Raw genomic sequence first — 26318 nt, 5'->3', positions numbered from 1 at the left:
ATGCATGTCCAACCCAAGAGTAAAATTAAAATCTAAACACTCACATTCTAAAAAAAACCTCGGTTTTCATCCATACCGTGGGCCCTAGCATGAATGTTATCCTGCCCTGACACACCAGGATATCAAACAATTCATTTGCGCCACGGATTTACCACACTCAGATGTGTATTTACATTTCAATCCTTATGACTGCGAAAGATACGTCAGGCTGAAGAGGACACACTTCAGAGAGCCCACAGACCAGCACTGATAATAACTTTCCCCGATGATACAAACAACTAGATTTTCATTTAAACCGGTTTTAAACTCCTACAGGGTAGAGAAATAGGACAGTATGGAGCAGTCCAGGGTACAAACAGCACCTGGGATATCAGAGTCATTGATACATGAAAATACAGCTTGAAAACCACTTTTTCATTTGTGTCGTTGTTCCTTGCTCTGTCTCCGTGAGAAATGATAATCACAACACTCAAACCACCTCTCTGCCTCAGAAAAATTAAAGTCTCTATAACCTTCACCGACTGGCCCCCACCTTCGCATGGCTGCAATGCTCCCCGCAAGCTGACCCGCACCGCAGAGCGCAGCTCCCAAGGGGAGCCTGAACCCCCAGGAAGGCCCGGTCCCTGCGGAGCCAACGCAGCCCCCAGGAGCCCCCAGGGCTTGTCCCTCACTCACCGGGGTCAGCATCTGGATGCTTTCTGCGAAGTTGCCTATAAACGCCATGATGGTCATCTTCTGCATCAGCCTCTCAATCTTGCTGAACTGCATCATGAACCGGTCTTCGTCGGACAGGTTCTCGATGGGTTTCCTTTCCCGCTCGTAGAGCCGCAGCACTTTCACTTCATTCTCGGTGGGCAGGAACCGCATGAGGCATTCAACAAAATCCACCGGCAATGTTTTCAGGTCAAACCTGCGTGATACCAAACCAGAAGAAGTGGTGTTACGACAAGGCTCTACACGAAATGATGGAAAAGTAAAAGGAGGGAGAAAGCTGCCACAGGCAGCCCTGCCTCCTACACTGCTCAGCTCCACGTAAGCCCGAGTCAGTAAAGCAGTGAGAAACCATAAAGAAGCCGTGAATTACTCCTGCTCGTGCTGCCCTGGCTGGGGTGGGGGGCACGGTCCTGCATGTGAAGCTCTCTGCACATGAAGAGGCGAACAAGGTTACCGTGCTGATGTGAACGGTGCTGCTGGGCACCTTGTTTCTGTTCTCAAAGATGCGGTCATTCCCCCCAACCCTCATTTTTATCAGAGAAGATATGCAGGGAGGAGCAAATAGCAGTTTTAGTTAATTGGGCCAGAGCCCTGTAAACCCCAACTGCTGAACCTGCCTCAACCTGCAGCAGGTTTGGGTCACCCTCCTCCCCAGCCCGAAGGTAAGGCTTGTGCATCCAAATTTTGAAGATACTCCTTAACGGAGAAATGGCAGATGTTTGTCATGGCCACGAGTACCAAGGATGGATTTGGGATGAGCCCCAAGGAGCGGGTACACCCCTGCTCCGTCCCCGGGAGCTGCTGGAGTCGGCAGGCAAGGGGCCGTATCAGCGCGGCGCACCTTGGGCACACCTGCATCACGCTGGGGTCTGGCACTGCCTGGGGCCGTTCCATCAACCTCATTCTACGCAAAACCCTTCCAGCACACTCGGACTGAACTCGTGCTTTACGGAGCAAACTGAAATAGTTGCCTCTTCCCGATACTCTGGCTTTTGGGTGTTCATTGTAACAGAAAGTACCACGCAAACAGAATGAGAGATGCAGTATGCAATGGCACACTGCGGATATACGTGAATTAGCTTCTTTAATAAAACAAGTGTTAATTTGTCAAGCCTAAATAGTGATACAGCAACTTAAAACTGCACGTTTTTTATTTTAGCTCAAGGGAATCTGATTTCTGGGAATTCAGAGTGGTTCCATCCTTACTCCTGGATTTTTTCCAGATGCAAAAACATTTACATCAACTGCCAATTCAAAACCATTCCACTTACCAAAAATCACAGTAAATCTTAAACACGATTTCTTTGCCGACAAGGGTTTTACTTACACGTGAATAGCTTTGCATATTTCATCTGCCGTCTTTCCAGCTTTTCTTAAAGTAATGGCAAGATTTTTGGCCCTGTTGGCATCCAGTAACGTGACTTTGTTTGATCCTTTCTGAGTTATCTTTTGCTTGCTTGAAGTAAGATCAATGGCTGGACCTTGGGCTTTTGTTTTGAATATTTCTTCAAATTCATCCACATTTAAATCCTAAAAAGGAAAGAAAAGGATTTACAAGACCCGCGCTGCCTAATATTGTGCCCGAACTGCAGTACAAACCCTGCGACGCCGTGACTACAGCAGAGTACTTCGATCAGGGCCTGCAGGATGCAACGAACAAGCGCTCCTGAGGCAGGGACCAGGAAATGTGGCCTCCACCCCCAGTGGCCCCATACACGTTCAGAAGTTCAGGAAAACATTCCTGAACTCGGGCTTCATCCAGCCACGTGCCTCTTCAGGGCACGGGGAGCATGTAAGACCTGCGTACTCAGCTCCGCTCTGTGCTGCTTTAGGCTCCGTTCCCTGGCACGCAGCCCCCCAGCCCAGCCTAACTCCTACAGACCCGACCAGCAATTTTAGGCTGGGAAAAATGCATCTTCCTCATCTTGGTTGATCTGTTTTAAACAAATCCACACAACAGGTATGCACCCTTTATAATCGATACTACCAGCCACCATCCCTAATTCTCAAGCAAGGCACTCACGCTGACCTACTGGGTACCAGGGGCCACTGGATGAGCTGCTTGCCAAAATAACTGCTGCAATCTATCCCTGCAAAGACCGATATTCGCTTGTTTTATGGACAGAAGTGGGAGGCAGAAGGCAGCAAGCAACACTCATACCTCCAGGATCCTTTCGTCATCTATTTCGTTGAAGACCGTCCCGTTGATCTGGTTGGGTTTGAGGGCGACCCAGTTGAACACCGGCATGCGGAACTTGGTCTTGATCGGCTTCTTGATTTTCACAGCTAAAGACAGCAGAGGAGAAGAAACGATAAATTCCCCAGCCGCTGAAAAACACCTCGCGTGCCCAGACTGAAGCTTTTGAGTTGGCATTTCAGCACTGGAGGAAGAACTGGCCAGAGCCAAATGGTCGCACTGGAAAGCCTGGACAGATCTCGCTGCCCTGAGGGGCAAACAGCGGCGAGAGGCTCCCACCCAGCGCCTCGGCTGTCTCAGGCCCAGCCTCTGCAGAACCGGACTGAACGCCAGAGGCTGTGAAAACTTCACTAGAGGAAATGTGTTATTGCTTTATTACCGCGTGTTGCCTGGATTGATTTAAAAGCCCAGGCTATTTTTAAATGCTACAGAAAATGGAGAGAGTGGTCGAATTTAACCCTGTCCTGCTGGTTGCAGAGCCCACCCCGGTGCGAGCTGACGCACAGCCGTGCACAGCTGATCTGTGTCACAAAACTCAAGGCAGAATAGTGACAAGAAATAAAAAAACCACCCTTTCCCAAGGTTTTGGTACAGGGAGTGACCCCTCTCACTGCCTGCTGCCATGGGGCAGTGCTGCTGCTGGCCAGGTTTGTCTTTTAAAGCAAAAGGGGTGGGCTGCAGCACGCGTGAGCTCTAACGTGGTTGAAATACCAGCTTTAATCTTCTTGTGCTGTGCAGAGCCAGTAAACGATTTAGTAGCTTACTCAGAGAAGCTATGAAAATGAAGACTGACTACTCTCATTAATCTGTGAACAGAGTACAAAAAAGCCATGTCGGAGCAAGGAAAACAATACTTTTCTATTCCTATTCCTAACAGGCCTGGAAGGTACATGAATAATTTCTGTAATTCAGTTCTCATTTCTTTGTATCGTGATGTAAACATGAAGTTGCTAGTTGCTACAAAATCAGGATGTTCATTAAAGCGATCAATCAACGTTTTGCTCCCGAATTACTTAGAAAATAATCTGTTTCTTTCCAAGCTGCAAACACGAAGCAGAAACCCCGGTCCTTCCTCTCCAGCGCTGGATAAAAGAGCCACCCAGCCCGCCGCGGCGGGCAGCGGCAGAGAGGCGTGCAGGGGACACCCCGCTCCCCCGCCGGGGACGGACCACGTCTGTGTTCGTTCAGTCCGGTGTTTGCCCCTGACTCCTGCCTACCCCGCATTTGCAGCAGGAGCAATCTTCCCAAATATTCGATGCTCTGTAGAGATGCTACATTTTTTCCCCTCGGTTTCAGAAGATGGCCAGGCTCCCAGGTTGCAAAGCACTTGAGCAAATAATTACTTTACTTTCCCCTAACAACTCTGTATGTATGTTTTTGCCAGGACAGAGAGGACCTATTTCAGGGGACAGGCCTCTTGGGCGCCGGAGCTGGGTCAATGCTGAAAACATCTCTCTCGCTTTGTCATTCCGCTTTTACAACAGGAGCAGAGTTGTGTGTCCATGTCCCTTTCAAGCTCGTGCTCATTTTGCAGGGACATCACAAAGAATAAATTACTGGCAAGAGTATTTGCTTGAAACAAAGAACCGTAAGTGAGTAACAGGAAACATATACAATATTCAGCTTGAAAGTCTGTGTATTTGGAGAATTATATTCATCCAACTGGAAGACAGGAACACACGTGATCAACTTCTGCTCATCTAAACTAAACTGAGTTTTACGCTGCTTAATTAATGTGGTTACTTCAAGATAATTCCTAAAATAAAAAAAAGAAATAGCTTTTTCCATCTGAAACACCCATGAAAAAAAACATTTTCCAGTTGCACATCCATTAGAATAGATTAATAACTGCTCCTGGGTTATTCCAGGACAGGCAAGGAAGCGAACTGCCTCGTGGGCCAGTTCCTGATGTAGCTCATCAACATCTCTTAAAATTTCCCTTCCTCCTCGGTCACAGAGCCCTGGCAAGGTGACATCCCCGGGAGCCGTGCTGCTGCCGGCAGCGCGGCGGGGACGCGGTCACAGCTGGGGACCAGACCCTGCGGAGGGTACCCGCAGCCGGCGAAAGCTGCCGCAGCTCCGCACTCGGCCTCGCTGGGAAAAGCCTGTCCTCGGCATGACGGGTGCCGAGAGCGCGGCTCGAGGAGGGCTCAAAAGAAACCGCACGTCTTAATTACTTGCTGAAGTGCTTTGCTGAATCAGGGCCTCCCGGGTGCCAAATCCCGATGGTTGGCAGCATCCCCATGGCTACTGCGTGCTCCGGCTCCGGCTCCATCCAGCAAGCCCCCGCGCCAGCCTCCCCCCTCCCCGCCGCCTCCCCATCGCCCGCACGAGTCCACGGGCACACAAATGGGCACAGCACAGAGGGAAACGTGGGGAGGTGGGGAAATACTTAGCAGAAAGCAACCTACAGAAGAGCTTGATTGGCCCGTCTTAGAAGGAAGCAGAAAGAACAGAGAAAAAAAATGTTAGTACCAGTCAGAAAAGCAAAATCTGTTATTTCACTGACTCCCCTCTGACCCAGAAGCTTCCTGCCCTGAGAAACGCTCCTTTCTGCACAGCCATCGTATCAACAAAAGGCGCTTTCACCCTCCTTGCCTCTCCTAACCCACTGAAGAACAAAATATCCATCCCAGCTGGCTTTGGGCGTCTCACCCAGGCACCTAAGCGAGGAGCTGGGCTGCGGGGCTTGCCCCTGCCCTCGGTGCGGCTCAGAGGAGCCACACGCAGAAGCAGGGCTTGCTCCGCTGCTCCCAACCCCAAATGACACCGGGAGGATGCCGGGCTGAGGCACGGTGGCCGGGCACCGGGCGGCACAACCCCGCTGCGCGCAGCAGCTCCTGTGCCCCCGCAGCCCCCCGAGCACCACGGCGGCCACAGCCAGCACCCCCTGCCCTCTGCGCCGCGGGACCCCCGCCTGCTCTGCCAAACCCCTCGGCGAGGGACCAGCCCGTAACCTCAGCAGTGGGGGGGTTTGTGCCTTTTTTTTTTTTTTAATGCACCCTGGGACCCTCTAGTTCCGTGATGCTTTTCGCTTTCAGAAGAAACTTTAAAGGCTGGAATACTTAATCAGTTTTCAAAAAAAAAAAGCTATTAATCAGAGCTCCTCAGTTTCTCTTTCTGGACTCATATCGTGCTCTGGAGATTTCCTGGGGGGAAGCGGTACGATACCAATTAGCATTTACTTGCTTGGCATATCTCAGAGAGTGCATAAAAGCATTATTAATGACAGCCAGTAAATTTTTCTTCCTTCCAAAAAAATTACAAAAAGTTTGCCATATTTTGCACAGAGATTTCTTCACTGAGTTCTCAGAAGAAATCAAAACCATGAAGCTTTGTGTTTCTTTCAAAACCATATTTTGTTTGCTTAAAGCCAAAAATGATCGCGTTTGAAAAATATTTTTGGCAATAGCTTTAGTTTCACTGAAAAAGCTCTCTCTTCCAGACCAAACCAAAACCGTTTGGTTGATAAATGCTCTTTCCTTTTATAAACCCCTCTAAGTATAATACCAGTAAGAGATAATGGGTATTATTTAGGTGATTAAGAGTAGTAAAGTCCCACCTCGATACCCTGTCCACTCTAGCCGACGTGCCCTGACCTTGCCTTTGCTGACTTCGCCAGCAAGCCACAGCATGCTGGGGAGTCGCGCGGGCGTTTTACCTGCAAGCCCTGAGTTGAACACCACGGTGGGAGAGGCCGTCCCGGGCAGGGGGGGTGCCGACGGCGGGGGCGGTGGGGGCAGCGGAGCCGTGGGAGCCGTCTCCAAAGCTGGACCTGGGAGAGGAGGCGGTGGTGGCGGAGGCGGAGGTGGCGGTGGAGGCGGTGGCGGAGGCGGCATCGGCACCGACACAGGACCGTTTTGTACTACGAAACGAAGGAAAGACAAGGTATTAAGGTGAACACTGATCAAAATATTATAAGCAGCACAGAGAAAGTCACAACATCCACCTTGTCCCCCACTATACATCTCCTTCCCACCACTATACTGGCCCCAGCACTGGTTGGACCCTTCACCAAAGTACTTCAGTGCATTAAGAGAGGAGGAAACTACCCTAACGAAAGAAGCTAGTATTTTTTTCTGTTGACTGAAGGGCTCAGAGATGGATCAGACAAACACGGGAGCCACCCAGAGAGTGAGAGCGCAAAGGCAGCTGGGGGACCTCAGCATCCTTGGCTGCTGCAAGGTGCCGTGACCTGCAGGCTCATGACAACTGAGGGGGGTTTTGTCAGTGTAAGGCCGCTGTGACTGTCCCCGGCACGAGGAACCGCACCTCCAGCTCCCGGCCAGCCTACCTCCTGGGGACAAAATGCTTCTTACCTGCCTCAGATGCTGCTGCTAAGCTGGGTAACGGTGGTGGAGGTGGTGGCAATGGTACTGAAGATGCAGCTCCAGTGACCGGTGTGACACATGTGCCAGCCACAGCCTCTGACCCTGCCGGCACCATCCCAGAGGCCAGAGCAACAGGAAGGATAGAGATGTCACCATCACCTTTCTTCTGGATCTTAATGGTTCCCTGCTTCTCCAGTTCGTGGATCTTTTTCTCCAGCGTGGACTGTCGCTGGATGGCTTCTTCTTTTTCTTTCACCATTTTTCTCAAGGTGTGAACCTGGGTATTTGCATCTTTGTAGATTTCCTGAGAATGCCGCAGAAAGAAGGAATTTGCACTTGTACTCACAAAACAGAATACCAGTACCAGAAACAGAAGAGCCTGACCCAGGACGGTCGCTGCACCAGGCACTATCGTACAAGGAGCTTCGATGCAAATCACACATCTTTGCTGGCGAGCAAGAATTCATTTTGTGTTTTTCCCAAGCTAGCAGCGAGGCTGTGCGCAGTACTGCGTCCTGGGAGAAATCTCACCTGTGGGCACCAACACCTGGGAGTACAGAATTTCTCATCATCACCTTTTCATGATGTCTCCCATTTCTTATGCTGCTAGTCTTAACCATATAGCGTAGGTGTCCTACCTCGATTTTGACTTTAACAGAGACTATCTGATGCCTTGCTGGTTGCTCTACCTATGTGCAGATGTTGGCCCGTAAAGGGAAGCAGGAACAGAGCTCCTGATCTGGAGGGGAGATTGTACCTGCAAGCACCCAGGGCAGACCCTCCGAAGGAACCCTAGAAGCACCACACTTTGGGACGACATTTAGGCTGAAGTTAGTTAATATTACACTAATAATTTTTGTTACTAAGCTTGTACACCAAGACGTAACGAGCCCGGATCGTGCACGGAAAGCTGGCTGCACTTGACAGCACAGACCCAGGGCACTTGCTCCCGTCCTGCTGCTGTGCAGCCCAAGTGTGAAAGGCTCCAGGTCCTCCCCCAACGCCCCTCCGTAGCCAAGCACACGTGCAAAACTTCCAACACAGATGCTACAGACCTGAGTGACAAGAGGTACCTGCCTCATTCACCGATCTGCTGGCGCATTCAAAGAGTTTCATGTCCACCTTTGAGTGCGCACACGAATAATTCTACTTGAAATCTGTCCTAGGTTCAAAATGAGGAAGCTAACAGAAGTCACCTGGCCCATTAAAAGGGTCGTTACCTCCCAAACACACAGCGCACAGGAGATCGCTACCCTGCAGCGTGGCACCCAGCCAGAGCTCTCCCCTCGCACCTACCCGAATCACATCCAGTTCTTTGTTCCTTTGCATAAGTTGTTTTTCCAGTTCCACAATCTTTGCCATGGCTTCGTTCTCCGTATCTTGGAGTTTTTCAGATAACTATCATTCAAAAGAGAAGTAGATCATATAAGTGGCTAACAGTAGTTTTCTCAAACAAAATGTCAGGAACGCTTGCCGGAGCAGTGGTACGTCGTACATTATCGATTTTCTACCAAACCCTGAAGTCTTTCTTTGGAAAGAGAGAGGGTTCCTGCATGCGATCGGGGCACGCTAAGTGCCCCGGTGAAGGTTCCTCTGATGATGAATGTTACCCCTCAGCTATGACCAGCAGGGAACCTGGCTATGAACCTGTCCAGGTAAGAAAGCCTACTCTACAATAAAGTACTGAAAATGCAATTATTTTCATACACACTAAGTCTGATCCGAAACCCCAAAACCCCACAGAACACCACAGTGGCACTGTTGCAAAACAAATAGATGCTGCAATGGTGGAACCTATAAATATCACCTCTCACAATGAGGCTAATTTGATTAGTAATGAATGACATGTGTTTTTTTCTTTTTCCCCCATGGTCTTTTGATTTATTTTTATTTTCTGCCAGCCCCGCAAACCTGGGATCTGAAAGCCCCGCTGTTCTTGCTGGCTTTTTCCATCACCACCAATCACGCCGACTCAGGCGAGGCTGCAGAGGTGGTGAGGTGGTGTCGGTCGCTGTGTTTTTGAGATAAAACTTCTGCAATTCTATTATTAGTATTTCTGCCAACACATGACAGAAAATTATGTCCATACTCCTGGGATGAGTCTAGTTTATGTAACGAGAGATCAGAAGCAAGCCCTTAAAAACGTGCCACCAGAGTAAACCATTAAGCTTCTAAGCAGCTAAAAGGAGATGATCATGAAGCAAATGGCGCCATTTCTACCGGATCACTTTTCTCTAGCAGAAGAGCACCTGAGAGGGGCAAATACTGCACAGCGAGCTGTTTTAAGAACGTATTTATTCTAAGTGGTGGCCATATAGGAATGGTAACAGAATGACCCTTTTATGTTTTGGTTTTTTTAATAGGGAAATCATTTTATATTTAAAACAGCCAAGCTATGTTTTCTGGACTAAAGTACCTGACACCAAAAAGGGACGGGACAGAAAAGCTGTGAGCCAACAGTGAATATCTGCACAGCACTGTTTTTCAGTCCCTCACCTCCGGAGCCCAGTAATGTTTTAAGACACAGACAGGATGGTTATCTGCTCTATTTACCAGTACTGCATTGCTGAGGAATTTGCAATTTCCATGCAAATTAGCTTTCCCAGCTCGTAAGAGAACTCTTTGCAGAGGCTCCGTGCACCAAGCGACTCCACCTGGAACCGCAGCCGAACCGAAGCTGAAGCCCGCGCAGCTGCGAACCTGCCGGGCCAGGGCCTCGGAGCTGCGCCCCTCTGCTCGGCCGGGCCCCGGCACGGGGGCCATCCCCTCCCGGCTCACCGCGGCGCTCGGGGGATAAACGGGCCGACGCTAGCGAGGTGTGCGAGCGCTGCAGCCGTGGCCACGGAAGCGCATGGAGGGGCAGGCACGGCGCAGCACAGGCCGAGCTGTCCCTTGATGTGCACAAAACCGGCGTGCCAAGCCCCACATTAACAAGGCAATGCTACTCCTTTATAAGAAGCTGGGGGTTGTGTCAGATAGGAGAGTAAATAAAATGACAGAATAAGGTATTTTCTCATCGGGTCAATAAACAGCTTATGAACAAATATTTGTAGCCAGTGGGGCACCTGTTAACTAAACCAAGCAGAATATGAGGTTCAACATATAGCATGAAAGCTCCCAGGAAGTTTACCTGCCTGAGATCTCTCGAATTCCTTCGTTTGCCAAATATCTGATTATTCCCCCAATACAGAAGCACAGCAGTCCTAAGGCTTTTTCTAAGTGACCCTCACCCCAGAGGCTGCAGCCCCGCTGTGCCTGTGCTTCCACCTCCCGAAACGGGCAGTAGCAAAGCCCCTGCGCAGAGCAGGCTCTGAACTGCTTCAGAGACAAAGGTGACAAAGTTTGGTACTAACATGGGAAATGTTTTCTTCCAGTTCTTCAACTCTTTCCAAGGCTGCATTCTTGGTTTCGGCATCCTCCAGTAAAGCTCCCACATCAAAAACGTTATCCAGGTAAGCTTGGATTTGCACCTGCAGTTTGTCACTCTCTGTGTGTTTCAGTTTCTGTAAATCCAAGGAGACAAGGGTGTCACTCGGCACTGGCAGCCCTTCGCAGCAAGAGGGCCACGGACCGCAACGGGGTGGGAGAGCAGCAGGGGCTCAGGCCACTTCCATCACCCAGGAAAACACTTTGCATTTTAACGTTAGCTGGGGTCGTAAGTGATAAACAGTCATTTTTGAAAACCAAACACCCAGAGCTTTCAAATAAAGCTAAGCAGCATCTTATCTTATCATAGCATCACAGAATGCTCTGGGGTGGAAGGGCCCTTTCCAGGCCATCCTGTCCATCCCCCTGCCATGGGCAGGGACATCTCCAACCAGATCAGGGTGCTCACAGCCCCATCCAGCCTGGCCTTGGATGTTTCCAAGGATGGGGCATCCCCCGCCTCTCTGGGCAACCCCTTCCAGTGTTTCACCACCCTCATGTTACTACAGAGGATACTACTGCTTTCCTCCATGCTTGCTGCTTGACTGTGGCAAGCTCTGAACCTACGACCCGGCCCTGGGATGGTGCAAGGCCAGCAAGGCAGGCGGGCGGCGGGGCCAACCCTGCTGCTGCCCGTGGTGGCCACCGGCTCCGTGGCTGGTAGGCAGAGGTGAGGCCATCCCTTGTGCTTGGCTTCAAAGCAGCCACGTGGCCCGGAGCAAATCCGCTGATTGCTCTCCCTGACCTCGTGCTGGGTTTGCTGTGCTCAAAATGAGCATGCTTTATCTCCAAAGAGAACATCAGAGCATGCTTTGAACTGCTCTGCCTGCTCCCGATGGACTGCAGGGTTTGTGCCGTCCTGGGACCCCAAACAGACCCACGCTCGGTAGCGCCATGTACAAATCCATCCTGTAGACAGCAAAAAACCTCTCTCCCAGTTACTGCTGAGCAGAAGTCAGCAGGGACAAATCAATCCCTCGTCAACACCAGCACTGTTTTCATGCGTGTGTTCCCAAGGGCACAGGGAGAGAGAGAAAAATAAGGAAGGGGAAATAGAAAAGCAGCTTTCTTCTGAAAGAGAGCATTTCCCACAGGACACCAGAAAATGCCTGGCTGTCAGGAGGAAACCCAAAGGAGGACTTTTTCACACGGAGGCGGAGGGGACCCTGGCGGCACCTGAGCTGGGGCCGACACGAGGCCTGCAGCCCGCGGCTGGAGCTCAGGGACGTGGCGCGGGCGAGGACGACTGCGGTTCATCCTCCCTTTGTTATAAGGCGAAGCTACAAATTTAGCTCCCAGTCTGTAATTGCAGTCAGTTGCAGCTGATTTTTCTTCTGCAGGGGTGGCTCCAGGCCACAGCCCCCAGTCAGCGGCCAAGGCACTGCATTTTTAGCAGAGACTATGGGAAAACCCTGCTCTGCCCTCCCGAAAGCTCTCGGCTGAGGGGGCTTAAGGACGTTTAAGGCTAGGCTGGGCAGCGGTGGTGCTGGGGGACGTGGCATGGACCCTCCATGGCCGCGGGTGGCCCCAGCCCGCACCCCCAGGCAGGGCTCAGCCTCGCCGGGAGGGCAGACCCACGCTGCGAGGCGTAGAGACCCGGCTCATACTCACATCCAAATACTCGTCCAGGCCGAGCTTCGTAAATTCATACTGCAGGTGGACTCTGAAGTTCATGTCCTCCACCGAGTGGACGACGATGTTGATGAACTGCATGCAGGCCACCTGCAAGGAGAAGCGTTGCACGTGAGAGGAGGCGATGGCGCGGCCCCGGCCGCCCCCCGAGAGCCCCGGGCGCAGGGTCGGAGCGGGCTCTCCCGGGGCCCCATGGGTCAGACACTGCGAATGACCACATTTCCTTGTGGTTACTCCAAGGGGAAACTGTGATCCGCTCTTCTGCAGCTTTTTTCCAAGCCGGTGCTGGATTTGGGCTTACGGGGCTTTTGTCTGCTGTGATAAAGGCAAACACGGGTTCCAGAAATTAAGTCATGTCTGCAGAGTCTACCTTTACTGCGTGCCGGTGAACAGAAACGCTTTCCATGCCAGCTCGCACAGCCAGACACCATACAAGCACACGAGCTCTTAAGAAAACAATGCTGTTTCTGAAATGGCCTGTAAAAGTGAGATTAATTTTGCAACTGAAACCCCTAGCTTAGGAAACGGGATTTTCACAAAAGGCGCTTTGTTGTTTGCAGAAAGCATATTTCCAAAGCTGTGGTTTGGTAACTGAACAAGGGAACAGATCATAGGAGTTGGCATCCAAACGCGTCCCAACACAGCAAAGGAAAGGGAAAGGCTCTCGAGCGAAGGGGGTCGCGAGCGGTGTGAGCGGTGGGGGGAACCTCCCGCAGAGCGGCAGGAATCGGGCGGCAGACCCCAAAAGGGTTGCCCTTTACTTGACTGTAGGGCACGGCCAAATCCTGCTCTGCACAAGCATCCCCAGCCCTCTTTCAGCTCACAGATATCACGCCTGTCACCCTCCGAGCCGCTTTCAGAGAGGGTTTGCCTGGTCCTTGCTGGGCTTCTCAAGGGCACAGCCCCATCCTGCCAGCAACGCTGCAGCAGGGGTAACACCAAGCTTCTCAACAGAGCTGGGAAGTATCTCATAGAATCACAGAATCGTTAAGGTTGGAAAAGACCCTTAAGATCATCGAGTCCAACCGTTAACCTAGCACTGCCGAGCCCACCACTAAACCATGTCCTTGAGCGTGTCCTCGACCTCAGTAGGTCTAGAATGAATCTGAGAGAAGATAAAATCAAAGCAACCTGATTTTACTTGTAACACAAGCCTCCGGGAGACCCCACGTCTCTGGGTCATTTCGTGGGAAGAACGGAGTGAAGGCACTCGCTGGATCACCGGTTTCCTACAGGGAAGTGGCCCGTTCTCTGTGATCTGCTGTAGTGCCCAGAGGATAGACCCACGAGCAGGCATCTGCTGCTTGGTGGCCTTTGACTACAGGTCTGGCCGGGATGCCCCGGGCTGCTCCTTCCAGCCGGAGCTCCCAGCAGCCACTGAGTTGCCATAAAAACTCTCCCGGCGGAACTGCCTGGTACTGCCCAGCTTTGGAGGAACGGGGACCACAGGGACACAACAAAGGTCAGTCAAAACCTTTCAGCTACATCCTCCCACGTAGACCCTGACCAGCTTTAACCATTCTGTTTCCAAAATGACTTTAAGCCTAGATAATGCAAAGTTGTGAGTGGTAACAGGGATAGCCCCAAGGACGAGAGGAAGGAAGATGGTCTGAAGACCCATCCAGGAGCTCCTGTGATGCCTCATCCCCACCTCTTGGTGTGCACCCCTCTCTTACACGAACAACCCGATCCAGGCAGTTGGAAACCTAACTTCAGGTTTCGAGTCTTTGCAGGACCCTCTCCAGTTCCTGTGGCGAGCCGTGGTTCCTCCCAGTGCTGGTACTGGCCTTGGCCAGCTGAACCCTGCCGTCCCGTCGAATCACCCACAGCCAAATACCTTTATTTCAAAAGCGCTTTTGTTATACTTGCTTTGGCTCTCACAATGTTAGGGCCAAATTCTCATTTCCTTTCTCAGATCCTTACATACACAACTAAGGAATTTATCAAGTCAAAGAAAACTGATCTAAGAAAGTTGCTTTTAAAATGAAGTAAGTCAATGTCAACAACAGGAACCTTCTCTAACATACTTTTGCCTTTTTGTTGCTCTTTTCTCCCTGTCAATCCATGCAATTAACCACGGCCCCTTCCAGCTACAGCTTCCCAGACAGCTCTCTATTTAGGGCAACGTGGAACCAGGTCCTGCAGGAATAGCTCTTTGTTTATGTTCCCTCCTCGCAACTCCTTGAATTACTCGAGCTTTAACGTTACGTCCTGGAGCCTGGGCTCCGGCGCCCGTTTTATCCCGTCCTGCGGAAAGGAGCGACGCCTGCCCTGGGCACGCCGCGGTGCGGCCCGCAGGCTCCCGCAGCGCTCCCCGCTCACCCCCCGAAGCGCGCTCGTCCGCTAGCGCTCGCAGCAGCACGCGGAGCTCGTTAGGGCCAGATGGCGACGAGAACGAGCGGATCTGCCAAATCGGTTGTCATGAGCTCTCTCTTCCAGCTTTAGGCTTGTCATATAGTCAAGCCCGTAGCCGGTGGAAGCAGCCCAAAGACGCAGATTTTATTAGCATTTGGGCAAGTCCTGAAAAAAACGTATCCTTTTTCAAGCAAATTTCACCACTACCTTCAACCCATGGCCTGAGAGGACCAGGGAATTTTCTTACAGGCCATCCAGATGGATGCTGAATATTCACAGCTCACCGGGCTGGTATGGACCCACACTCTCATGCTTATTCCCTATTATATCCTTACAATACACCGTTTAGTATCTTAAATAAAGCTGGGGGATGATTTTTTTAAAAAAACAGTGGACAAATGCCATAGCTCACAGCTGCAGCCACCGTCTTGCTTCCAGGCTGCATGAAGCTGTGCTACTCTCCCACTCCGCAAATACGATTACCCCTCCCTGAGAGCACAGGAAAAATGACTGGGTCGGGTGTTGAGGACTGACAAATCTTGCTGTTAAACTACAGACTAAACTCTGTACATCTGAGGATACTTCATGTATACTGTGACGACCAACATGTCCTTACTGGGACTGCAGTAATCAGGAGTGAAACCAACTGTAACATCAGAGAGTTAGAGCTTGCCAACTTGAGTAAAATTGCAGGGATCACTGTAACTTTTTTTTCTTTTTAAATACAAGAAAGAGGCCATCCTATCTTGCTCACACCACCTCCTTTTTACTCTGCTGTCCCCTCAAGGGTGCGAGCCTGCCCTGGCCATCAGGGCTGCAAGCCACTGACACCAGTGTTCAAAGCCTGTAGGAAACACCACACTGCCTGATTTAACATCCAGTTCCTGGCAGAAAGAGGTCTTTAACACAAAGCTCAGCACTAAAACAGTATAAAGTGTTCACAGATGCTTAACAGAGGCCTCAGCAGACCAGCCAGTGTGACCGGGTGGGAAGCCCTCCTGCTCTGCTCTCACCTCAAAACAGGACCACGTCAGATCCGAGGCATCAAGCACGAGCAGTGCAAGGGAGTCTGCACTGACCACGCCAGCATTTGTTTTCTAATTAAAAATAGGACTTAAATTTCTTACGCTTCTGACACGAGCACTCACTTGCCATAGACTTTAAAAAAATGGATACAGAAGTATGTTTGGTATCGGACAGGTAACCAGCTAGCTCAGCCCTGCTGCCACGACCTCTGCCTTTCAGGTGAAGCCAAGGTGCAAGCTGGCGCTGGTGCCTGCGGGTGCCAGCCAGAGCTCCCTCTCTCGCCGTTCCCTCTTGTGCTCCAGGGGAAGTGGATTTGGTGAATAATCATGCATATGCACGTTGAGGAACCAAAAGTGGTGCAAACTACTGCTATATTTATCGGCAGATAAGGACAGACAGCAGCTGCAGCGAGTCTCTCCCACACTTCCCTGTCTGTGGCTCTGAGGATGCTGGCACACGGACAGAATACGCATCTTCATATTGCAGAAGCTGCTGCTTTGCCGCAGCGAAATAGCACACACGACCAAAAGGCCGCTTTCCTCTTACCTTCACTACGGTACAAGGCATTTCTTGAAGATAACTGAATTGAACTGAAGCTAAAAACGAAACGCACATTATGTAGTCTGGAATATAAAAAAAAATTGTATTGTGGTGATTTTAGGCCAAGGATCAGAAGGCAGATACATCTCCGCCTAGGACAACAGGGCCAGACACAGTAAAAACGGAAACCAAAGTCTGCTGATGATAAATAGCACTCACCATGAAGTCTATATTGTTGTCTTCATTTCGGAAGTGCTCCATCAGCTTCTCAAAGCGCTGTTTCTCTCCACACACCTACAAAAGAATCACCACGTGTTTGTTAAACTACGGCTTGCGAGAGACAGTAGGAGAAACATTTCAAAAGCAGCTCATCTGCTTGCTCAAAACCTCGCCGCCCAGGTTTCTTCTTCTTGTTAAAAATATTCTTCTTCGTGACAAATCCAGTGGAGAAATCACAGGTGAACACCTGCGCTGCAAGTCTAAGGGGTCAGGTACAATTATAACATAACTCTTTGTATCTCTTTTCCCCCTAAAAATTTAATCATACCCACTGATGGCACGAACGTAAGCAACAGAGTTGCGCCAGGCTATGCCACAGGAAGACTCGGCCTCTTTTACAGTGCAGAATTGGCTTTCCACTGTAATATAATGTAATTAGGAAGAAGAACAAATTACAGGGAGGAAAAAAAGAAAATTATCACCGGCTAAATGAGGAGTGAAATACATCAGCGTAACTATCGGCTGGTCAGAATTACAGAGCCGTAACACAGGGGTGCTGGCAGGAAACACAAGCAACTTGAGGGAGAAATAAGATCCAAGATAAAGCAGGTCTCAGGATACTGTTTAAATCTTATTACTTCCCAGTAGCTTCTCTGGCTCACTCCTACTTTTCTCAGCACACAAATGATCTAGAGTAATCCACACCAAAATCCCGAAACATTAAATACGTTGGAAAGCAAAAGGGAGCAGAGGTGCACCCATCTCCCCATCCCCCTTACTTAGCAACCGCAGCTCCTCCCTCTGCGGTGCATCGTTCGGGGTACTTTTTCTATCCCCGCGTGAACGGACTACACCGAACGCCCAAGCCGTAGGGGTAGGAGCCGGTGCCCGGCAGCTGCCCCGCACACAGCCGTCCCAGCGAGCCCAACTGTCCCAGCACGGTCAGATAGCAGGCGATGGAGGCAGTGCAAAGGGTCCCACACGTTCCCAAATCCACTGGGAGCTTCCTCGTACCCTGTGCCGTGAGCTGACTTCTCACTTTGGCGTCAAACTGAGCAGTGAATGCAGAAGAGCACAGGCACGCTCTTCTGAACAGAGCTGTAAGCGCCCGGGTAGGCACATCCACCCACGAACAGCGTCAAACACCATTCCCAGCTTCACCCTCCTCAGATGCTGGCTGGTTGCAGAGGCACAGGAGAAGCTCTGAAAGAAGCTGTTTTCTTCTTAAAGGTCCTGAAAAGCAGTGTCCCGTCATCGGGAGGACTGAAACCTCCCTTCTGCTGAGGAACGAACCCCTCGGGGAGACCCAAGGCTCCTTCCTTCCTTAGCCAGATTGCACCCAAATGTCCCGGGAATGCTGGGTGCTGCTGATCAGGAGACGGGGGACAGCAGTGGGACCTCCAACCCGGGCTGTCCGGTTAGGGCCCACCCGCTTCCACGCAGCAGACCCCTCCGAGGCATCAGCTGCTGCTTCCCTTAGGGGCCAGCTCATGGCACAGTAGTTATGTGACATGAGCCAACCGAGGGTAATTAAGGATTGGCGGGAGCACTGGCTACTTCTTCTTTAGAAACTAACCTCTCTGGGGCAGGGGCCAGGTCTTTGTACGTATTTCCACATTTGTGTCTCCCACAAGGAGACCAAATCCCCAGCTGGGGTTTCTAGATACTCCCAAAAAGCAAGTTCTTTACAAAGTATGCATTATTATTACTACTCCCGCATCAGCTTCCTCTTTCTAACTGTGTGTATCTTATAGCACGTACCTACACAAAGATTAAGGCACCGAGCAGACCTCACTGGAGCCACGCAGAGCTTAGTGGGACCTCAGCTGAGCTGACCATGAGATCTGCAAAGCACTGCGAGCAGGGGCCTGCTGGGTGACCTCTCCCCACGCTTTCTGCTCTCTGTTACGACTGAATAAAACATACTTGTGGTGTACGCGATACATCTTCTGCCATTCCAAAGCAAAACTGCCACAACTGGGTTACTGTTCAGATATTTGTGGTCAGTACCCGACGTCAATGGGAATTCTGCCACTGGATCTCTGTGAGAGGACAGGGACACTGGTTACGATGAACTATTTGATAACATTACCATCGATATTCACGGCCGCAATCCCACAAGTTGCAGCTAATGGGCTCCGTGCAGGCTCGGCAACCCCTCTGGTAGGCAGGGCGCTGAAGTCCACACAAGCACTTGCTAAAGTTGTATTTAAATGCTTCCAGCTGAACCTTAAAGACTCACAAGGTAGAACAGAGAGACTTAAATAACAACGCGTGCACCCTCATGAAAAACAGATTACACTTGTTGGTCAAGCAAATTATCACGATCTTAAACCCAAAGGACTTGGCTCTCTCTACAGCCTATGCCATGAAAGTGGTTTTGAAGCATTAAACGCCTTTACGTGGGCTGCTCCACTAGGCCCATAAAACACACATTAAGGTCTAAGATAGAATAAACCAGAGCTGAGACAGCCCCGCTCTTGGATGGAGCAAGTCTCCTTGGTATCGCCTGGCCTGCAGTTGGGCATGACCTGGCTCTCTGCTTGGCAGAGATGGGGTCCCTGGGACACCGAAAGGGTGGGTGAGTTTGGAGAGCCCGTGCCGTTCAGCTTCAGGCTGTAAATCTTCAGTCTAATCTCAGGCTTTTCTTCAGGAGTAATCCTCATAAAGCCTCCCTCCAGCGTCAGGCATCGCCTTGCTGGGAGATCAAAGCCCAAACACCACATACACATTGCTGGTGGTTAGAGCAGCTCCGACAAAAACTGAGGGCAAGCGAGCGAGCGCGCTTGCTTTGCAGCAGCTGGCGTCACCGGTGAAGGGCCTTAGGCTCTGCAAAGCCACCAAATGGCCAAACTCAAATCCAAAACGGCCAGAAGCACCCTTGGGAAAACGGGGAGAACATCGTGAGCGTTTTGGCATGACCACCCTGGTTTCACAAGCGTGCATTTAAAAGCAAGAGGCGGGATGAGCGCGCTCCGGCGGGGACCAGAGCATCTCCGCGCCAGACGACACATCCCGTCCGGCTCCCCCGCTCTCCGCGTGCAGGACCAGGAATCGTTTCGTCGTGAAGAAGCTCAAGTTGATCGAACATGCAGCAACGTGACCTACTCCAGGCACTCCCCACGAATGCCCTACCAGGCACGCTCTTACCGGGAGCCCACCAAAACCGCTCCTGGCAGGCTGCAGGCTGCAGGCACGCAGCTCTGCTGCGGCGCACGGCCCTCCCGGGACGCACACGCTTCCATGCAGGAGCAACGCGCCCTTCAGGAGGAAAAGAGACAAAATGCTGCGAAAAGGCCGACCTCCATCAGGAAGAGCCAAAGAGAAAAGCAGAATCTGGCTGAGTTTCAGGAAGCCACTGGCACTGTAAGGATCAAAGGCAGCAGCTGCCCGCTGATATAATTTGATTTTGGAGGCGTACGCTGGGCCTGATCCAACTCCCGCTCAAAGCTGACCCAAGGAACCCTCTCCTTGACTTGCACCACAGGCTGCTTCGATGCACCCGTCCCTACATTATTATCCATTTAGCCATTTTTTTCCTACTAGAGTAAATGGGATGATATTTCAGTTCAACCAACTGCAAATTCTTCGGCGCTCTCCGTACTCTCCCCTCCCCACAAAACCATTAAGAGTCAACATAACAAAAGAAAAGAAGGAGGTTCATCTCAACTTTGAGCTCTAACAATTACCTCTCTCTTGTACCCACTTCAGAAAAAATGGAGCCGATTTAAACAAAATCGCGTTTTGTGGAAATAAACATAACAATGGCGCATACGATCACTCAACAATAAAAGCCAGAAGGGTTGATTTCTGGGAAATCTAATGTAAACCGTTCCACATGGATGAGAAAAGCTGACATAAACAACTACAAGCCATTTATGGCCGACTAATTAAATGAAGGAGCAACCCGAAGCGATACAGCCCCGGCAGAGAACTGCCGATCCCGGGATGCGAGCAGCCGCGGCTGGCTGGGATGCAGCAGCCGAGAGCGAGAGGAAAAGCAACAACAACCTGCGGCTTTCGGTGGCTGCTCGCAGATATTTCACACTATCATCAGATGAGTCAGGGCTGGGAACATGTGCGTTTCAAGAGACGGCGAGCTGACTTTCATGAAATGATATAATTTATCCTGGAAGATTAAAGAGAGTGAAACTGTAGATGAAGCCTACAGCCTGAAGATTGGCCAAAATCCAAGACGAATGCTGAAATCAAATCCCACCACATAAAACCATATGTTGCCATTTATATTTGAATAAATTTCCAAGGTCTGTCATTTGAAAGTATGGCTGGGACTAAGAAAGGCTGATCTTTCTTTTATTAGCATTATTCTGTGTAAGAAGCAAGATTAAACGGGTTACCACAGCTATAAAAAACCTCTGTCTCTGCTTAGGCTGTGAAAAAAAACTTTTTAGGTTGCATGAAGCCCACGTCATTCTAGAAGAACAATGTGGCTTTATGGAAAACCACCCACAAAGGGGTCCTTTCTCTGGGAAGGCTTCGGCTGCTATCGAAGTGAGCCCGCCACAGATCTACTACACAGGTACAATACAATCCTGTAAGGAAGCAAAAGGATCCGTGATGAGAAATTTAGTGACGATTATATCCACATCCACCTGGCAATGCTCTCAGGTCTTACAGATCACATCCAGACCACCCAAGAGCAAAGTTCAACTACGACAGCCCTCGCCTTGCTCCTGCGCCCGTGGCAGGATTACTGTAAGGTGCTCCAGAAAGGCGTCCTGGGCAGACAGCAAAAGACACCAAGGTTATTTTGGAAAACCTGAAGATGTTTTCATGTGCAGTGTCAGGCAGAAAGTGAAAATCCAGGCTCACGGACACACATCCATCGTCGTCCTGCCTCAGACAGTTATCTAACAACATGAAGCACCACCTCATTTTGTTGGAGAATGGAGCTCGCCACTGAACCTCACCACAAGCAAATATAGCGTGCTCCACGTGGAGATGGCAGCGAACACAGGCAGTGTTTCAGGCTTTGGAGCTGCAGCCTGTTGGTGGTACAGAAGGCACACCACGAGACACAGCTGCCAGAGCGCTCTCTCCTCCACATCTGGAGGACTGATGCTCCTAAGCCCGAGGTGCAGTGCCCCATCCAGACGCGGAGCTGCCTACTGCAACCGCCTCGATGCCAGCGTCGGTCTGTCAGCAACGGGGAGAGAGAACGACAGCTCTGAGCTAGCCACCTGTGTTCGTAGAAAAGCCATTAGTAAGCTCACCGCCTCACAAAACGCCCCTGTGCCAGGAAGCAGGTAACGCCTGGCGGTCCCGGACTCCATACAGATAATGAAATCGTTTTGGCTGCATTTACACTCGAGGTGAACACGGTCTGGCATGGCAAAGGCAGCCAACAGTGACCTCAAGGCAGGGAAAACAAAGGACCAAATTTAAACCACCTAAACCTTAGTCAAGCTTTGCAACACAGGACATTTTCTGTCAGTGCAAACATTAAAATTACCATCTACCATGTGTTGCCCGAAGGTTGTTTTAAGCTGCTCCCTCCTCCTTCAATAACTTTTTGAGTTCTCTAAGAGCAAGACAGAGTAGCACGATTTCACAGCAAATATGCACCGGGTACAGGAACGCAGCCCATACTGGATATGGTGTTGCGAATAGCCTGATGTATATGCAACCCAAAAATTCACGGGACCCTTTGTGAACCCTTTCTCCTGTCTGTGCTCCTTTATCCGGCGGCACAATGCCGGCTTTCTCTCCCCCACAACAGCCCACTGTGATCAGCAGATCCCACCACCGGCAAGCCGCGCTCCACAGAAACACTTTGTTTGGACTGATCATGCTGACATTTTTGCAGTTTGCTGAAGAACAAAAAAATCAGTTTTCCCATAACTTACTGGTTAAGTAAACAGTTATTTAATACTTACTAGGTTAAAATACCTTTTACTTCTCTACCAGCAGGGTTGAGGCACACTCAAAATGCTGCTGCAGTGCAAAAGACAACAAACGTACTGGCATTTTCCAGCACTTGCAAACCGTTTCTTCTAGTACTGAGTTGTTATAATGGCCCGTAAGAATAATTCAGAACTGCTGTTTTCAGCACCACCATTCATTATTCAAATAGAGAAACCTGACTCTGAATTAAGCATTGTGAAAACTGAGGGCTGAACAATATTGTCTCACTTCGCCGGAGTGAGAACGGATGGAGGCAAACAAGGAGGTTCATTTGCCGTGCCCCCGCCTTTCAGCTCGCTGCCGGCAGGACCCGGCCTCCGTAAGCTCGGCTTTGATAGTCACAACTAGGCGATGTGTGAGGGGACGGCAGTTCTGCTCACCTGTCAGATATTTCAGAGCGGCAAACCCATAATTACATTGAGGTTAAAAGAAGAGGGAGCGCCGGCGTGCTGGACCCCGCTCCTCTCTCGTCCCCTGGTCTCCAACGAGTCAGGCCAGCTCTTCTCTCCCCGGCACGTGGGGAGGCTCAGACGCTGGAACAACCACCAGACGATGAGCTTCCCAAAAGTTTGCTGGATTATCTGAATTCCCATTTATTTTTTTGGCATTTCTTCTTGTCTTGGAGCAAAACAAAGTGGTTTCTTGAAAGGTATGGTTCATCGTAGGAAAAGCACCTCAATTCTGTTTTTATTTTTAAATACTAAAATTGTTGCCCGTATGGAGAAGCACACAAGCATACGCGCACCTTACCGAATTCAATTATTCTGGTATATGCTTGTATAATAATCAATTTAACTGCTTTGCTGGATTAGAGCCAAAGTCAGGAATTGCTCCCTGCAGAGAGCCAGGATTATTTCTGGCTGGCTTTCTGTCTCACTACAGATCCCAGTCAATTCTTTTGCCTCCTCGGTTTGGATCCGTTTTAAAACTACTATTGTGCTTATAAAAAAAAAAAAAAAAAAAAAAAAAAGAGTGGTAGAGTCCTCTGGCCTTTTCCCAGAAATATTCAGTTGTTATTGAAGTAAATTCTCCTACGTTTAAAACGGAGATTAACAAAAAGCTGCATAAGGATCTAAGATTGTGCTCCTTAAAATGTTAGTTCAGAGCGCTGCGAAGTACATTCAAAAACTGTCATTTTCAGCTCTTCACTAAAGCTGAGGAAATTCATATTTGCAACAACGCCCACAGTTTCTCTGTCACTGCTTTCATTATGCAATCACATCAGCGCTGCCGGGTTGTGATTTTTTCCAACGTATCTGCAAACTTACTGAAACTATTTGTTTATTGGCTACTGCACTTTCAGTAAATGAAAAACATGTAAACCATGTAAATAAAACAGCTAACTAGAAACGCCGCAAAAAATTTTCATTTTGGAGCGAGGCCATAAGCGAGCTGGAAAACAGCTTTCAGCACTCATAGCCTCAACAAGCTTTAACTCCGTTGAACTTGAACTCTTCTGCTAATTCTATTTCTGGGTGTTCTCACCAGATTTCGCAACCCTGCTCACAATTCGCCCGTCCACGTTATTTCTGTGCCTCAGCTCTGAGGAATCCTCGTTTAGGTTTGGTAATGAGGGCCTGCGACCAAATGTGCAGGCTTTGAGCGGGAAGGGGTTTGGTTTGGGTGGTGGTATCCCCGCGCAGTCAGGCTCGTTCAGGTGTTTCTGGGGATATACGGGGCGCTAAAACCTTTGCCTCCAGGCTCTGTCAGTGATGTTTTCCACGATTAAAGAGAAAGGGGTTGAGAGACTCTGGCTCTGACTGTAAGCAAAAGTTCCTTAAAACTAACCCAAGAGTCAAAGGTGTACATATATATACACACACACACACATATATGTATGTGTATAAATATGGATATATATACACATATATATATGTATATAAATACGGATATATAATGGGCAAAGCATCACGTAATTTTTCCTAGGAACACACAACCCTAAGAAACTTGACGGTGAAGCAGACCTAACCCACAGCACGGCTCGGAGCTGGCCCCTGAGGAGTCCGAGCCACGGTCTCCACCAAGGCAGGTTCCCATCCATGCTCGCTTCAGGCTCCCTGGGAAGGGGCTCCAAGAAAGAGCTGGCCCCAGTTCAACGGCACGCTGGTCTTCAGGACATAACACGGGTCAGCCAGGAGAGCAGAAACTCCTTTACGAGCTGCACGTCCAAGGGGAACACAAAGCAACATGGGGTTTCGGCACTCAGGAAAAAAAAGAGAAAAATGCCCCAGGTTCAAAGCTGCTCTTGTAGCCGAGGGTGGCTTTGCCGAGGTGCGAGCCAGAGCCCGGCGCGTGCGGCTGCGCAGGCAGGGATGGCCAGGGGCCAGCGCTCCCGATCCCACTGATGAGGGGAGGTCAGGTCGCACACATCTGCGGACTTCAGCACGCTGAAATTTCCCCCTTCAGTATTCTGCTACATTTAAAATTTATTTTCCCCTAATTCAAGATGCCAGCCATGTGGAAAGTCAAATTTTCCCAGAGTTTCCCGCCTCCTGGACCAAGAGCTGGCAGGGTTCTGCCGACTCAAATCACAGCTGCCCTCTCCGATGAGAAGCGCTTGTGTTTTCAACCTGCTGAAGACACCTGTATCTCACTGTAGAAATCTTAACACAAGAATAGCAGGTGTGGTTATCCTCGTATTCTTTTTCTCAGCTCTGTAAAACCTTCTTCCTCTTCCAACCTGCAGCAAAACATTTCCTACGCTATTCGCTCTCGGCATACAAGTAGATTAGAAGTATCCAGTCAACAGCAGTGATGATTAAAAGATCTTCTCAATCTGTAGAATCACATCAACATGAAAACATCCTCCCTTGACAAGGCAGCAATGAACAAAAGCATTTTGATGACGGCAAGATATCAGTAAAACGACAGAGAGCGAGGGCAGCTTTGGAACGATGCTCGTTTCGGGTGCTGAGTGAGTCACCACCGCGTGGCTATGCCGCGGTTTAAGCGGCACCGTCCCCACGCCGCGTCTACGCGAAGTGAGCAGCAGCGTGTGAGAAGCCACGCGCTCGCGCCGTGCTGGCTCTCACCGCTTCCGATGGCCACGGGCAGAGTCACCAGGGCACCGACGCGCCCGAGGCCCAGCACAACGCGCCTCTGCGAATTCAAAACAGCGTTTCCAGGAAACAGTAAGGGGAGCAAGCGATGAAAGAATAGTAAAACAAAGTTTTATTGTTGGCAGTAAAAGATGGCAGCTTAATTCTCTGTATACCCACACATGCAATCACACTATTAAAATGAATTAACTACTCTGAATAAGCATTAGAAAAATATATCTCGTTTTTCAACAGTGCACTCAGCCTGCTTCAATTTAAATGGGGCAGAAGCTCTTAGCATCTGGTCTGTGACCCCAGAGCTCCCCAAAGCTGTCTTGCAGCTAACTCCGCTCTCGTTTTCTTCCCCTGGCATTCTGCTGAAGTGCATTTGCTCATCCTGCAACACAAATCCAGGCAACTTGGATAAAACCGCACAGCCCGTTCTGGCAAACCCATGGAAACAAGCACGAAGGGCCGGGAACACTGCTATGGAAGCCCACTGGCAAGCGGGTAAAGGCAGGGGTCGCGGCCGTGCCCAAGAGCTCACCCAGCCAAGGCTGCGATATCCCACTCGAGCAGCGTTTGCCTTCAGTGCGAGGTCCTGGGAATAAGAGGTGGCTGCAAACAGAACCGGCGACAGGCCAGAGAGCATCAAAAAGATAAGGGAATAGCCAAACGCCCCAGCTATTCCCGTGGGTTACCTGGGGCACAGTAACTCCAAACTATTTCCCATAAATACAGCAGAATTCGGTCAAGTATCGCTCAGAAAAAGGAAGTTTTCCAGCTGCAGAGTGCGGGTGGCCGGAGCACACCTGGAGCCGCTCGCTGTAGGCAAAGCCCTGCTCCCCTCCACGGCCCCCTCGCACTTCTTCTGCTCCGGGACCTTTCGGAAGCTGTTTGAGGCCTGATGGCACC

General features: G+C 50.2%; 1 protein-coding gene across 1 annotated transcript in view; it reads right to left on the bottom strand.

The window, feature by feature from the left end:
* Positions 1–26318, bottom strand: part of FMNL2 (formin like 2) — a gene marked incomplete at its 5' end in the record, with an annotated part of 71533 nt that overhangs the window by 9821 nt on the left and 35394 nt on the right. Inside the window, 9 exons of the mRNA XM_082311736.1 lie at positions 676–910; positions 2042–2244; positions 2876–3000; positions 6573–6776; positions 7231–7546; positions 8539–8640; positions 10596–10745; positions 12280–12390; positions 16441–16515. Coding sequence (XP_082167862.1) covers positions 676–910; positions 2042–2244; positions 2876–3000; positions 6573–6776; positions 7231–7546; positions 8539–8640; positions 10596–10745; positions 12280–12390; positions 16441–16515 — 1521 coding nt within the window. The remainder of the gene's footprint in view (positions 1–675; positions 911–2041; positions 2245–2875; positions 3001–6572; positions 6777–7230; positions 7547–8538; positions 8641–10595; positions 10746–12279; positions 12391–16440; positions 16516–26318) is intronic.

This window comes from Platalea leucorodia (genome assembly GCF_965183815.1).
Source record: "Platalea leucorodia genome assembly, chromosome: 5".
Classification (NCBI taxonomy): domain Eukaryota; kingdom Metazoa; phylum Chordata; class Aves; order Pelecaniformes; family Threskiornithidae; genus Platalea; species Platalea leucorodia.
This window is presented reverse-complemented; position numbering and strand designations above follow the sequence as displayed.